This window comes from Anopheles aquasalis, chromosome 2, assembly GCF_943734665.1.
Source record: "Anopheles aquasalis chromosome 2, idAnoAquaMG_Q_19, whole genome shotgun sequence".
Classification (NCBI taxonomy): Eukaryota; Metazoa; Arthropoda; class Insecta; order Diptera; family Culicidae; genus Anopheles; species Anopheles aquasalis.
Window position 1 is genome coordinate 55,183,147 of NC_064877.1, and position 15,273 is coordinate 55,198,419.

The 15,273-nt window shown below is 44.6% G+C and overlaps 1 protein-coding gene across 2 annotated transcripts in view; it reads right to left on the reverse strand.

Moving 5' to 3' along the window:
• Window positions 1-15,063, reverse strand: part of LOC126571562 (transmembrane protein 65) — a 16,750-nt gene extending 1,687 nt beyond the window's left edge. The window contains exons 1-6 of one of the 2 annotated variants that reach the window (XM_050230173.1): window positions 14,298-15,063; window positions 12,173-12,301; window positions 9,212-9,253; window positions 1,969-2,036; window positions 1,514-1,717; window positions 1-1,204 (exon numbers count right to left, since the gene is read on the reverse strand). The exon at window positions 1-1,204 is cut by the window's left edge and continues 1,687 nt beyond it. In XM_050230173.1, coding sequence (XP_050086130.1) covers window positions 1,034-1,204; window positions 1,514-1,717; window positions 1,969-2,036; window positions 9,212-9,253; window positions 12,173-12,301; window positions 14,298-14,751 — 1,068 coding nt within the window. In that variant the 5' untranslated portion in view covers window positions 14,752-15,063 and the 3' untranslated portion in view covers window positions 1-1,033. The remainder of the gene's footprint in view (window positions 1,205-1,513; window positions 1,718-1,968; window positions 2,037-9,211; window positions 9,254-12,172; window positions 12,302-14,297) is intronic. The other variant, XM_050230174.1, reaches the window with a different exon arrangement.
• Window positions 15,064-15,273: the final 210 nt, after the last annotated feature.

Below are 15,273 nucleotides of genomic sequence, written 5' to 3' on the forward strand. Positions count from 1 at the left end.
ACGTCGTCTCCGCTCGTTTGAACAAAACAATCATAATCTTATGCATTTCGTAGCTAAGCATTCATTCTCAAGCACTGTGTTCTGGAGTGAACGATAAGAGCAAAACTGTTTGTTTTCTTTTAAAAAGCATATGTTACATACGTAGACCGTCGCATTCAGGAATGCTTTTGTAAATTATCTAGATAATTGGCGTTGATAAAAAAAAAACAAATAGATTCGAATAATCGACTAGTTTTACTAGTCTTTCTAAGATGTAGAGGTAAAGATCCTAAGAGGTAATGGTAGTAACAATGGAACACGCAATCGAGGACAATAAGTTGCAATAATAAATTCGTAGCATTTGCTTAACAGAGGCGCAACTCGTGTGCAGGAAGTGGAACACACATAGGCGCACATTCTAATAAATATCTAACAGTTCCTCGCAATTGGCGTAAATTCCACAGCTAATCCTCTCGTGGTTCGACGGATTTGAGCTTGAAGCAATGAGATGAGGGCACAAATCCCCTTAAAAGCGTCTCTCCCGTCCCGTTAACTCATCACGACGTTCCGTCGATCGTTCGTTGCTAATGCGCTGGTAAAGTCTCGAGTGATGAAGATGGCCGTAACTCGAGACAGATAATATTTACATAATCGAACGAAATTGATCGAACAATCGCAGTTCTCTGTTCTGTCGCAGGTGGGTGCGCGCTTGAAGAGTGGTCCACCGGTGGTCCGTACGCCGGCCGCATACTCAATCAACATAAAATGCTAACCTTTTCGTTGCTAGCGCACAGTACTGCCTGCTTAGTTTCATTTTTCGATTCTCGTTACGCTTCGTTATGCTCGGCAACAAGTAGCAGCGTAGGGACACTACTACCATGAGCAATTCTAACTTGACCTTAACCAAAATTGAACGAAAAAAAAACCCAACAACAACGAGGCAAAAGTTCACAACCACCCACAGGGTATTTTTCCGTGGGCACAATAGGGATGCGCTCAAGATGCTGCTCGCCTACTGTTCCCCTCCCTTGGTCTTGGCCCTTCAGCAAGGAGCCTACTTGTCTGCCACGGCCACCACCACCATCGCGTCGTCCTGTTGCTGCTGCTGCTGCTGCTTGGTTTCCTTTGCCTTCGCTTTGTCCTTGTCCTTTTCCTTATCCTCGTTCATGAATAATAAAGGGCACATTCCCAATAGGCATCCGATCGTAATACCGAGCACCCGGCCCTACACAGCAGCACGTGTCGTCGTGTTGGCGATGAGAAAAGCAAATAGAAATGTTAGAATAAGGAATTGGTCTCGAAATTGGTCACGAAGAAAAAAAGAACGCTATCACAAGGGAGTAGTAGAGACTATTGCGGACGAATCAGCACCGTGAGTGAAATCGACCGTTTCGACGCAGCAAGCCGTACGCCGACGGCCGTATCGGCCGAGATTGTAAAGGTGTGCAAACGTGGCAACGAGCTTCGCCACTCATCAATCATACTTTCAAATCAACGAATTCTTCCGCTTCACTTCCGGCCGTTCCCCGCTTACCAAATTGGCCGCTCTCCGGCTACACTTCATCTCCAGCTGAATCGGGGACATTTTCGGTGGTTTCACGCCGCTCATCTCCGCTATCTTTTCCACGTAAAACGCCGAACCGATGCCGATAACGTCGCTGATGGTATTTCCCAGTGCGGCCGCCGCCATGGTTGATATGCACATAAATAATCCGAGCGTGTGCTCGATGTAGTCACCCTGCGCGAATGTACCAGCAGCGAGGTCGTCGTGGAAGTCGAGGGCGGAGTTGAGGTTTCGGTTGGAAATTGAAAATTGAAATATCCATCCACAACAGACCATCCAGGGCGCGGGCGATGGGGCGTCAACGTGCCAGTAAGGGCAGAGGGAAGAGGGAAAGAAAGAAAAGGAAGAAAAAAAAAGACAGCTGAAAAAGCGCTTAAACGGTACGAGAAATTATGAACTCATGTCATGTAAATTCGTTCCCTTACCGCAATAATCATGGTGAAGTTATCGAGAAATCCGAATCCGATAAAAGGAAGGGCGTTCACCAAACCGACTGCAATGAGAGAGAGAGAGAAGAGTGAAAGAACTGTGAGTGAGCTGTGTATAGCAACAGTTTAATATTGAAACATTATTGAACTCAATCGATCGATTCAATCATCTCCTTAGACCATTTTTCTCCCATCCCTATTTATGTGTACACGGTGGCCACCGCACAGGAACAAAGGTCTTGACCGAAGCATTAAAAGGTCCACCCGTGTTTGTGTTGCGCCCGAAGGATAAAGTTTCTCTTTACCTGACGACGCCATTCGTCGTCACTACGGACCACCGTCCCCCATTCTCCTCTCCACTTTGGCTTTCTCGTTAAACTTTACAAATATTTTTACACCCAAACCCCACGTCCCCACGTACCGTTGCCGTCTTCGCTTGTGGCGGAAGTGAAAAGTTCGTGTTTCCAAATTGCTAACACATCGAACTGAGCAACGGCAGCCAAAGCTAGCAGCATTCACTGGCAGTGCATACTACAGACTACAATCGAGTACGTTAATATGCAGGCATATTCAGATTGTCAGATAGCCGTGCTCCATATTAAAATTTAGCTAAAAGGTTTATTAATCATTTGTATTTGAAGCATTTTGCTAACATGACAGACTAAAAATAAGAAACTACAATTGATGAACCAACACAACATTTGATTGCAATGCACTCAAAGCATGCTCTCAATAGATGCAATCGAAGTTCACAATGCAAACGTTATTCGTTTTTGTAGAAACGAATCAGCCATCCATTCGAAACTGTAATGGTTGTGCACAAAATTCTGTGGAAAACTCGAAAGCTTCCAGCGTAAGTGTATCGAAAACGACAGTGAGAGCAATGAGAGCAGTTGGAGCAAGTGTCCGTGGCAAACTTTTAACAATTATAGGGAAATCTCTTCGGGATTTCGGTCGCCAGCGGATCATCGATCTACCAACTGTGTGCATTCAAAAGCGAGCTTTTTATCTTTATCAACATAACATATCATATGAGAATAACTCTGCTACAGCAACAAAGGACACCTCATTCATCGGTAAGCACAAGTGGTTACAATTCTTCTTTTAAAAATAGGTCCTATCATCGGTTGAGAGGGTATTTTAGCTCTTTGGAACCGCAAACAATAATCGAGTTTTTGGTTCAAGCGGCCAGGAAAGCGGCTTCTGTACTAAAATATTCAGTAGCTTGTTAAACCCACTGACAACAGCATAGTTCTGCGGAATTTCGTGCGTTCATGGGCGAAAAAGTTATTCCAAATCGAAGAAGTAAAGGCCACTGAAAAATACCTCGATGTTTTCCGGAGGATTTGTAATCATCCCAGAAAGATCTTTCCATAAGGACAACGATACAAAGCTTGCTAAGTTATTCGGTGAACCTCACACGGAAGTCATTCGAAAGGCCACCTTAATAATTTGATTTGATTCCAATATTTTTCAGGATCGAGAAGACGAACCGAAAATCAGGTCTTTGATACTGCTATAGGCATTTTAGAAATGAGTCGTTGACGATGTTAGTATGCATGAAAGAAAACCGAAAAGCATCGAGGTAAAGGTAGGACATGTGACGAATTGAGCTCCGATGAATTATGAATTATTCATAATCCTTACCCTTCTCACTTCTTCCAGGGTAATTGTAGCAAACAGCAAGTTGAAAGTTGATTTATAGCCTTTGAAACAATGACACATATGTTATTTTTGCCATTAATGTGGACCTAAAGACCATTTCTTTCGTTGACACCATTTCGTTCCACAGAAAAGAAAGCGATAATGAAATGTTCGATAGAAATGTATATTGCGTGGATGTTTTTTCGGTGTTCACGACACGACGCTTCACCTAACACATGTTCCAAATGTCAACATGCCAATTAGTGGATAAAGACGTTCATTTGCATGCGTGTGCGGGGAGCGAACGACACACAGAGAACGCAAGAATGGTTCCTTTCTCTCCAGCAACAGTGATGCGCTAATGTGCGCGTCATTAAAACTTCGGAAGCAACCCTCCCGCTTCCGGACAGGGCGATTCATTAACTCCTTTTAGAACCGGTGGCCCAGCGCTGGCTCGTGCCCAGGCCTTATATTGCCACCATTATAAAGGTTCCTCCGGTGGTTTCTGGTTAGAAAGTTCGCTCATTTTCGCGAGTCTTTCGCAAGAGACGGGATTTTGCGTACCGACGGCCCGGTACCTCTGTGTCGGAGGACAAGTTAAGACCCCAAAATCCCAAACTGCCATTTACCACTCCGCCAATGGCATCGTTTCGATGGGCCCATCCATTTTAAACGATCCACAAGGATTTCACGACGAGTATTGATTGAATCATCTTCGAGGAGGAGAAGGGGGATGGTATCAGCATTACACCACAAAACGCACCCACCACAATCACTCAGTAAAAGGATCGTAAGCTGGTTTTGCGGTTCCGCCTAGACAACCTGTAGCGTCTTTAAGTGAGTTAGCCAAAGTTTGGGAAAAATATTTACTTAGCACACAAATGTGTAAATATTTAACCGTAACCGGAAATTGCTTTCCCGGAGGCAGCGCGAGCGACCGAGCGAGATGAAAAATGAAGAAAAAGAAAACCGAATGAAAACCCCTTTGCCCTTGTGATGGATCGGACGGTAGTTGACCGGGGCTTTGTTGCCTCGGGCCATTCTGTTTGGGATAAAGCAACAGGATTTTGCCCCAGCCCCATTGCAGGGCAGCAGCGAAGAGCAGCAGTGGGCAGTCCGGTCCGTCGGTCCATCCACCGGTTCCGGTTGAGACATTTTGTCACTGTCACTAGATCGTACCCAAAAAGGCGTTGCGGGTACGGCGGGCGGTCGGTCGGGCATCCTTTCTCTCTATGCCCCATTCCCCGAACCTTTGGATAGGGACCTCCCTTAGAGTACGTGACATGCAGTAGCCAGTAGCACATTCCGTACAAGGAACTCCGCACAAAGGCTCCTTTAAAGTCGTGACCCGAGTCTGTGCAAACAGAGCGGAGAGAAACTTAGACTGGTCGGGCCGTCCGGTTTTGTCCCAGGAGCAACACACTGTTGCTCAGTGGCGTCCATTCGCTTGGCTCAAAGTTTTAAATCTTGCGAGACAGAATTCATTAACAGTTTGCAAAGTTCTTAACGGAGAGCAAACTTCCGGAGAGGAAAATCCTTCAAGTGAGCCGGGGTTGCAAAGAGGCTTTGCTTTATTCGTGACTTTCAACGATTTTTTTTTATATATAATTATACGTCTGCTTCAAGGTGGTTTACGATTCAGACTGACTTTATATTTAAAAACCACAAATATACAACTATTCATTACTAATACTACCTTAATCCTAAGTCTACACTACTCTACAATACAAGCCTAACCTACCAACTATAACTCCTCCCCTATAAGTACAATGCACGTCCTCGTGCTTTCAATTATTCAACTGTTTAATTCGTTTAATTTTTGATTTGTGTCTTTTAGTGCCCTTTGTATCCTTGAAAGTTTTCAGTGTTATTTCACTTTTAATTCGTTATGCCGAATAATAGAAAATAATTTGATACTGCTATGTACAATCTTGGAAGTATGTAAGCCTGTTTTCCTATTTTTTGCAAAGTAGGTACAAACCAATCCCTATTGTTCAATGTGTTCACTGTTACTGTATGATGTGTCTCAGCTTTCTGCGATGGGTAATATTCACGAAATTAAATTTTTTATTTTTCAAAAAAAAATAAATTCATTTTCATAATCGATAATTGCATTAAACTGTGCAAGTGTCTCTGAACCAATGAGAAAGTCAAAATAATCGTGAAATTTAAATTCATAGAATTCTAACGGTGTACAAATGTTAGGAAAAAGATCATTTTTTTCCATTTTAGAAACTTTGTTAGAGCTGCATACATTTTTAATAGATATTTGAGAAGTTGGTTGGGTGTATTTTATAATGCCATGTGGTACAATGTTTTTGTTCGCACCCGTATCTTTTGTTATTTTCAAATTAAATCCTTCTAGTTCTTTTAGCAGAATGTCTTTCATTTCTTCGAATGTTTGCGGGTTGCTTCCTACGCATAACACATCTTTTGTCCTACCCGTTACTTTGTTTTTGACAATGTTGAAAAATATTTCATTTTTCTCCTGCATTACTTGTCCTTGAAACAGTTCCAGTGCCTGTTCTGTGGTCTCTTGCCAAGCGAAGAGTTGACGCCCATTTCCATCGAACTCAGGTAGCAGCTTAATAGCATCAGGGATTAAACAATCCATCGATTCGCTCTGCGTTGTCGGTCGCTGGTCGTTGATCTCTGCGTTGCTCCGTCGGTCGATCAGGCATCGCTCGATCCGTTGAAATTTCTTGCTGTGATCCGAAAGTATTTGGTGGCAAATGTTCACTATTTCCTCAAGTTTTTGGTAGATTTGATCCATTTCACTTTTTTTTTCTTCAATCCAAATTCACTCCGAATGATGAGCTTAACCGGGTTTCCGTGAGTGCGATTTCACTTAGAACTATCGCTACTCTGGACTTGTGAAAGTAATTTCTCTAAGAACGATTACTTCACTTTAGTAGTCCCCGGTAAAGTCAATTCACTTAGGACATTCGATTCACTTTTTCCAGTCCAAATTCACTGTCGAATGTTCAACTTTACAGTTACTCCGTGAGCGCGATTTCACTTAGAACTATCGCTACTCTTGTGAAAGTAATTTCTCTAAGAACGATTACTTCACTTTAGTCGTCGTGGGTGAAGGTGATTCTCTTAGAACATTCACGCTTCACTTTTGCCGGTTCTTTTTCTTTGTCACGAAAGCGGCGAGGCCTCAACTTAAAATCGACACGCGGCACGATTTTAATGGTTACCCGGACCTACTGTAACACAAGTTTTCTTTGTCTTGTGTTTTTGCACTGTCTTCGTACTCAAAGGCCGGACGGCTGCGCCAATTATACGTCTGCTTCAAGGTGGTTTACGATTCAGACTGACTTTATATTTAAAAACCACAAATATACAACTATTCATTACTAATACTACCTTAATCCTAAGTCTACACTACTCTACAATACAAGCCTAACCTACCAACTATAACTATATATATTATGCCGTTATCCTAGCTTTTGTTGAACGTGTGACGTGCGACTCCAAATGTTTAATCAATCCTCAATTAGCAGAGAACCTGAGAATTGAATAGCTTCGACGCCTGGGCAGCAGCGGAAGTCATTGGTAGTGGTCCGCTTAACGAAGAACCGTGCCATCGTCAACCGCTGGTGGATGGGGCAGATCCGGCAGAGAGAGCATTCATCAGGTGGAAGTCGCACATGGTCGATGGGACGTACGTCAGGGCGAAGCAGGGCGACGATTCTTTCACATGGCTGCAAACGTCGTTTCCTCCATTTCTCGAGGAGTGGAGTCTGTCTTCTGCCAGCCCTGCTCGGCACCGATTCGCTCACTTACCCGACAGTTCCGAGAGCAGCCCACCACTCCACTCGAGAACAAACTGGCAGCATAACACAGTATGGGGTGCGCCCCTTATAGCGTGAACTGCCAGCCTAGCGTGGCACGGAATGAAACGGAACTCTCAACTCAAGGATGGGGATGTATGTGCGGCGGGTGTGTATTTGGCTAAGAGGATACCAGTCGCAGCCACGGTACCGTGAGAGGAGCTCGAGTAGGTCTCGGAAAAAAACGACTGTCAGGCATGGCAAATGGTATGCGAGCATGCCACTTCTTCGCATGCAGCCCGCAAAGGAATCAATCGAAAGCGATAACAGCGAGAGGAACTGTGGGGTATTGTTTTTGAAATAACTTCCTTAAAGTATTCACTTCGTTATTCTTCGTTCTCAAGCTGCCACGAGCTGGATTGTAATTAAAGATGCACGCAGGCTGGCTGGAAGGCAGCACAAAACAAATGAGATCGCACATCTTTTCCATCCTCATCCGCCCCATTCTCGACGCGAGGAGCTCATTGTTATTGCGATAACATAGAAATGGAAACAGAGACAGAAAAATCCCAAAAGATAAGCTAACCATTTTGATTACTGGTTGGCGTTGCCAACTGGCGGCTGTTCTGTTTTAGCTCGCAGAGCTCGTGTCGGTCAGTCGATCCACCGGTGGAATGTGGACGCAATTGTTGTGCTGCAAGGCTGCCATCATGTCCAGGTGACGCACTCGGACAATGAAATTACACCCGGGGTCCGACACGCTGTTTATTGCTGTTTTATGTCATTCAAACGCATCTGGATAGCTGCCGCTGGCGGGCCTGTTCACTGTCGTTAAAATGTTCGGCCCGGACCAGAGTTTTACTAGGAGCGCTCTATTGAGGTTGGGGTGTTTGGTGAAGAACAAAGAATATACTGGCTTCTTCAAAGTATTTTTTATCGTTAGATACACAGTTTTCTACGCTTTTGATGATAGAAGATTGTCGAAAAGATAATCTCGAACGATCCGGGCTAGGAAACGAAAACCTTTCACCTATTGTGCACTTCTTCAGGAACCGTCTTCAATCCACCCTAACTTGTGCTGATAAAAAGGAGCCAGCTGAAGTAAACTCGACGGCGCTAGTGGTAGATTTCAGTATGATTCCATGTCCTAAATTATTGAAGTGCGATAATGTATGGAGATTCGATTTAAACTTGGTTTAAAATAGTTGATTGTTGTCAACAGGGATAATAGTTCATTGTTTTCAACGATCAGCATGTCTTCTTTCTAAGGCAGTTTGGACAATTGATGTCAATTCTGATATTTTATCCTTTTACTTTTTAAAAGTTTGTATAAGCGATAAAGCGACTTTAAAATGCATCATCAACAGTTGAATGAGTTCTTTCCGTAATTCCCAAAGAGGAAAAATCAAAATCTAGAAATGTCTCTTCGTTTTTTCAACTAATTTTTGCAGTCAATCAAATCGTTCTTCCGCTCCAAGAATTTTTGCAGCTTTTGAAGTCACAAATCCTCCACAGTTAATCGGCAACCTGCATTAATTTTGAATGCCACAATCTGTATCTTTTCAGGCAATCAAAACATATTTTTTCAAGCAGTTGTAACAATTCCTTAATCCACTATTGCTTATTATTTGTTTGTGAACTGAATTGCACAGCAAAAGGGCCGTGTTAATTCCTCCTCGGCACTGCCAGTCGGTCAATTTACCCTAATGCGACCGATAACAGCTAATTGGCGCACCAAAAAAAGGCGCACCATGCGCCTCCATCGCTGCTTAAACGCTGTTTCAATATAATGCCAACGAAAGCGCTGCGGTACTTACGTTTCATGAGGTCCGATGTTGCTGGCGGTGGTACAGTTTCAGCTGCGAACGAAGGGTAAGAGAATGAGTAATTTTGGAAGCGAAAACATCATGTTCCCACCACATGCATGCACATAGTGTCTTGTGTGTTTATATCATCATCTGTACCATCCATTCTTCCTAAGCATTACCATGTCCGACACAATGTATTATTAATTTGTATACGTAAGGAAAGGGAAAAAATAGTGAAAACAGAGGAAAAGCGAGAAAATCGAGCGAGCATAGCAAAACTAGCAAACACGATTGTGAGTAAAACTTGTACGCATGCACTTTTTTTTACGATTACATTAACTTATTTACTAGCTTGAGAACTTCATGCAAGATGTAAAATATGACCTACAAAAAACCAACCCACAAAAAAACCCAAAGACCTGTTGTAATAATTCAAAGTTATTCCGACGATAATTGATCTCACTCATCGTTACAGCTGGTATTACAGTCAGAGAACGCCTAGGGCTGGTCTTCTGTAGCTTCCCCCCCTTCCTTAACTGCGATCCCTGACAAGCTTACAGCAAGCCTCCAATCAAGTTCAACATTCATAAAACCGGACACCGAAAAAGGTTAATTACTTTTGTTAATCCTTGCACTTCGGTCCGGGCACCACCTTCACACCACACCACAACCAAAAGCAAGTCCCTAGTCCCGTGCTCTGACCGATTTCCGAAACCATAACACCGAAAATAATGAATGTTTTATAAGGCAAAAGCATAACTGGGGGCCAGCAAATTTGCATGCACCATATCGCTTCGTTTCGCATCAACAAGCAGCAGTAGCCAGCAAGCCGCCCGCTAGGATTCAATACGGATGATTAATGAACGATGGGTTGATAAGGATAAGGATGCTAGGGATGCGAGGATGGCCTACGACACACCAACCACGGACCACGGACACAGAAGAAGCATACCCTCCTCCTTTTCCTCTTCTCATCGCTGATTTCTTGCCCGCTTGCTGCAAGTGGCCCTTTGGCCTGTGCTCAACCTGGGAAAATGAGATGTGAATTAAATCCAACAAGATAAATTGAGCCTTCATCAGATCGTGAGTTCCGTAAATTAGGCTGCTATCTAATTTATTTTACTCTATACATCGAGGCTCGTTCGCTCAGCGGCTCGCCGTCGCGACGTGCAGGATCGAGAAGGATTCACCCGTGCACTTTCCTCGGAATAGGGGGGGGGGGGGGATTAATGTGACACCGAGGAGTCGCGAGCATAAGATAACCTTACCGAGAGTTAGCCTTACGTCGAACGGGAAGCTCATTAAAACTTTTTGCGGTTTTGTTGTTGTTGTTGTAACCGATTCGCTAGCTAAAGTGTTCTTCCTACCACTTGCGGCGGTGCATAACATGAATTCTATGAATATTCCTTTCCTTACAAATTCCCACACTTCACCCGTTCATACAAGCCGGAACTCGGATAAGCATAGTTTCCGTACAAACCCTGGTAACCTGGTTAGACTCATTAACATTTTGTCTGCTTGCCGGCTGGGAACACAATTGGCACCCGTTAATATTGCATTACATCTAATCGGGCTTAGTGTTTCGTTCGCTGCCAGCGTAATGATACGTTACGCGAGGCACATAATCCACTAACGATACGCGGCAGCTGCTAGTATAATGCAAAATCAATATTTATATATGTGGAGCGAAAATCAAACGCGGCTTCCCAGCGCGGAAGGTGGAGCTGTGGTATTCTCGCGGGAATACTGACGTCCCCCTGTTCCGCCGTGCCAATCAAGGGCAAAATTGGTATTACTCGCGCAATCATCGAACGAACTCCTACATTCGCATACCCTGAACTAGCGCACCTTCGAAAAGAAGTTTTTTTTTCGTTCGTGGAACTTGGCGTGGGGGTTTTTTTTCTCTCCAAAGAGCAGCATGAAAGCAGCATAAATAGGGAGCCAAGTTGCTATTTGCCAAACTACGGGTAACTGGAATCAAGGTGGAAAAAGTTGTAACAAAGTTTCGTACACTGGTAGTTACAGCATTGAATTGGCCATGCCATTTCCATCATTCTGTTTAGCGAGAGAACTTGAAACAGCAGAACATCATTATAGCGGATGTGTACTACCCATGAACGCATAACTGTTCCATGGGCATTTCCCTCCATTTTGCGATAAGCACGGGTCATCTTTTTTCATCCTTAAAATATCTATTGTTCAATATTTCAAAACAAAAGTATCGTTTCTTTTCTATAATACTCATGAATGCGATCTAAAAAAAACGACATAGTAAACACGGAGAATTCGCCAAAATTCAAGGCATTCGTTGGCTGTTATGGTTTTATTCTTACCTTTTCAACGCATCTCAGTAAACATTGGTAATTTTGGAATTAATTTTCAAATCACTCGTGAACTCAAAGGTTGTGAAACAATTATTTCGCATACATTCAAGTGTTGTTATAAACATTTTAACAATTTGGAACTACAAGCGACTCAATATAAAGTGACCGTTTCAACAGCGCTTGTCTCAGTTGAAGGGTTTTGTACATGGAACAATTAGCGTGTGTGGGCAGCACAAGAGCGTAATCTATCATCTGGTATAAACATTTAACTGATACGAAAGATCCTCATTTTTAATCGTTATTTTTCTCCTTTTGGCACAGATTTTTTTTTCCGATTGTCGAACCGAATTGATCATTCTCATGGATGGATTTTTATACAAGATTTTACAATATTATGCATGTTGTGATATGCTGCTGTTTCCCTTTAAAAGTACAAAGATAAGGTTATTCTAGGACATATGGGACAATGTTAGTTGCGCACTAGTTGCATATGATTAAGTTAGTAAAGCATCCGAACCGAAAGCACCCACCTAAAATATATGTACTTTCACCAGGGATTAACGATACTCGAGTTCTAAATAACGAAACAAACCGAAACAAAAGCACAAAAACCCAATATAATAAACATAACATACGCAAAGCATACCGAACTTTTTCTGCAGCCAATCTTCCGGCACCGCACAGTAGGAACCGGTAGGATCTACATCTCCCAGGACCGGTTTTAGTTTCGACGGACGACCGAATCTACTGCGCCAAACGGTTGCTGCCAACTGCCCTATGTTGTAGGTGGGTAGGTGGGAGGATATCGAATATATAGTAACAGCCGTTTCTCATCCTGCTGTCATTATGATGGTAGGCTTTATTAGTACCTAGGGACCCTAACCACTAAAGATGTACGAGGGACCGACTACGGGAGGGACACCCATTTTGGTGCGGTACTCGTGGCATTGACAACACACGTTTGCCAAAACGAGCGAAATCACACTGGATACACCTGCTTCGAAAGCGAAGCGCAGCGTCAGTGCCAACCAGCATGACCTTACGCAATCTGGCACAATGCTGCTCGCGGCACACTCGAAAAGGTCTCGTTACGATGGTCATGGTTCTTGAATGAGAATACACGAGGAGAATTTTGGGAACTAGGTAATTTCGATGTTAAAATAAGTAGTAAATCTTTCATTAACTGTTTCCGCCATACAGGCTTCAGGAACATTGAAATCGTTAAAAGAATCCGGAATGAAGCACACGCCCGAAGTGAAGTACCGTACAATAAACAATCAACAGTTCGTTAACAACTTCCGGTAGCTACGACCAAATCATGCAAATCGATTTCAATGCCCGAACCGAGGAGCGTTCGTTTGCTCCGTGGTTTCGCATTCGTTCGTCCACGTGATGTTCTCATTCAAGACTCCAATCAAAGCACCCATCGTTCGTCTTCATTCACCGCAAGGTGGGAAAACTGTACATTTCCACCCGGGGGGGCGAGGGGGACCCTTGCGTCCTTTGGTTTGGGTAATCTACATAGCAAAGCGTTCGTTCAATCAATTCGTTCATTTACAGCGTGCCCTGATTGCTCCTGCATACAGCAGCAGGATCCGGTGTGAGATACTGGCTCAGCAAACTAAAGCGCAACATAAATGTTTTTTTTTTCTTTTCTTTTCAAAACGATTACGAAGATTACTAACAAATCAGAACCACATCGATAAAGGCTTACGAGACAGTGTGAGAGAGATAGAGAGCGAGAGAGAGCGAGAGAGATACAGAGAACAAAAGAAGGCGACAGTGGTGCTGATATAGAGGCGGCAAAGGATAGATTACGGATAGATAGAAGATGATAGCTCGTCGCCGGCTACAGTGTAGACGATAGCGTACTCTGAATCAAGAGACATACGTGCAACTGCCGCAGTGACAATTATCGCAAAGATAATGTTTTAAGATAAGAGTGTTTCGGTCTGAAAGAGAGGGTGAGGGGAGTGAGTAGAGGTCTTGTGGATTGAAAAGAAGGGGGAGAGTGTAGAGCCGGTACCCATTGTTGTACTATTGTTCGTCTGCAGGGAGGTGAATGATGTGGAGTGGCTGACAGACTTTCGAGAGAGAGAGAGAGAGAGGCAGATAAAGATTATTTGGACACGGAGAGGAACACGTTTTGCAGAAGAAGGTTGCAAAAAGGTTGCAAATTACATCATTGTGACTCGCGGTGGGTACACTGCATGTGCATGCATGCATTCCGACGATTTCATGTGATCGGGAATCACAGCTCGGCTGCAGTGGACCACCGGGAGCGCAGGTTGTTGTGGGAGGAGGCAAAGGCAAGCGCAGAATGTCAGAACTTGTTGCTCGCGTTGCTGGCACGACGACCGGCTCTAATCCGTGCGTAGCAGGCGTGCTCTGGTCTAGTTCCGCTCCGCGGTTACTACGCACGGCCTGCTACCAATTGAACGTAGCGCGGTACGTTTTGTTTACATTCCATCTTCGAAACCACCAAGGCAATCACACATTCGCTGTGATCCCGAGGCCAAGGGTACGGGTTCTATTTTTGATTCCGAACCGTACACCGGACCCGGGGCGAGGCAAGAATATTCTGACATCCTCGGTAAGCCTTTCTCTCCTGCCGTAAGCCTGCATGATGTTCTGATAGGACCACAAAGGAACGGGACGGGAGCGACGGGACATGGTAGGTTGTAATGTTTGAACATCGAAATTTGAAACGAAAAAGTATATATATACATTAACGATGGTGTAGCCGAATAGGCTGAAGTGTTAAATTTCACCTTCAAACTTTGCCTTCACTTTGTTCGACTCGAACTGCTTCAGCGTGTTCATAAGCAATTCCCTTTCATCTTCGTTTAGCCTGTACACGAGATCGTGGAGCTGCTCCCGGGTCAGAGTCGACGCTGCTTGCGTGTAGGCCCGCACCAGGCACCAGTCGTTTCTCGGGAAGAAGCTGCTGGATGCGGCCACTCGGCCGTGGTTGAGAAGGCCTCCTTCTCCTCCTCTTCGGGCAACGTCCCTTCCGGGCGACTGGCGGAGGAGGAGAAGATGATGCTGGGAGGTCATGGACGCTGGGGAGAAGGTTGCGACGGAACGGGTGCCACCCCGTATCCGGTGACTAATCTGCGCTGGCACGATGGCGGAGCTGCACCCGCGAGCTGGACCACCTTTCGCACACCGCTGTGACATCATACTCGGTAGTAGGCGCACGAAACACGACACTTTGGCACTCATTTTCGTGGCTTTCACTTGGGCAAAATCGCAGCAAACTGGCGTGGTGGCAACCGTGGGTATAGCAACGGGACACGAACCCTCCGGGAGGATATCAACTGCTCGTTATCGCTTCGTCAAGATTCGAGATTCAACTTGGGGCCCGCGAAACGGTGTGGCGTTGGGAGAACACGAACACGAACGGCACACACGCACATACGCTATTTGCACCTGCGGGTTTTGGCCACGGTTTGGGCTCGCGCGCACTTTTCCGAACGCCTACTCCTCGCACAGCAGAACGACGGAACTGCGGGAAAAGCGCCTCCGACCGACCGACTCGAGCGTTGGAGAGGAAAATCCTTTCTTGATCCTTTTCTTCCGCAAGGTACCGCACTGGTAAAATCAAAACAAACCGCTTCGGTACCACTTGGCACCGTTTGGTACTTACCCCGTTGACACAGACCATTTTCTCGCTCCTGCGTTAAGTCGAGTGGAGTTCCGAAGCTCGTGTGCTTTAAGGTGCTTATTCTGTACCAGGCGATTTCG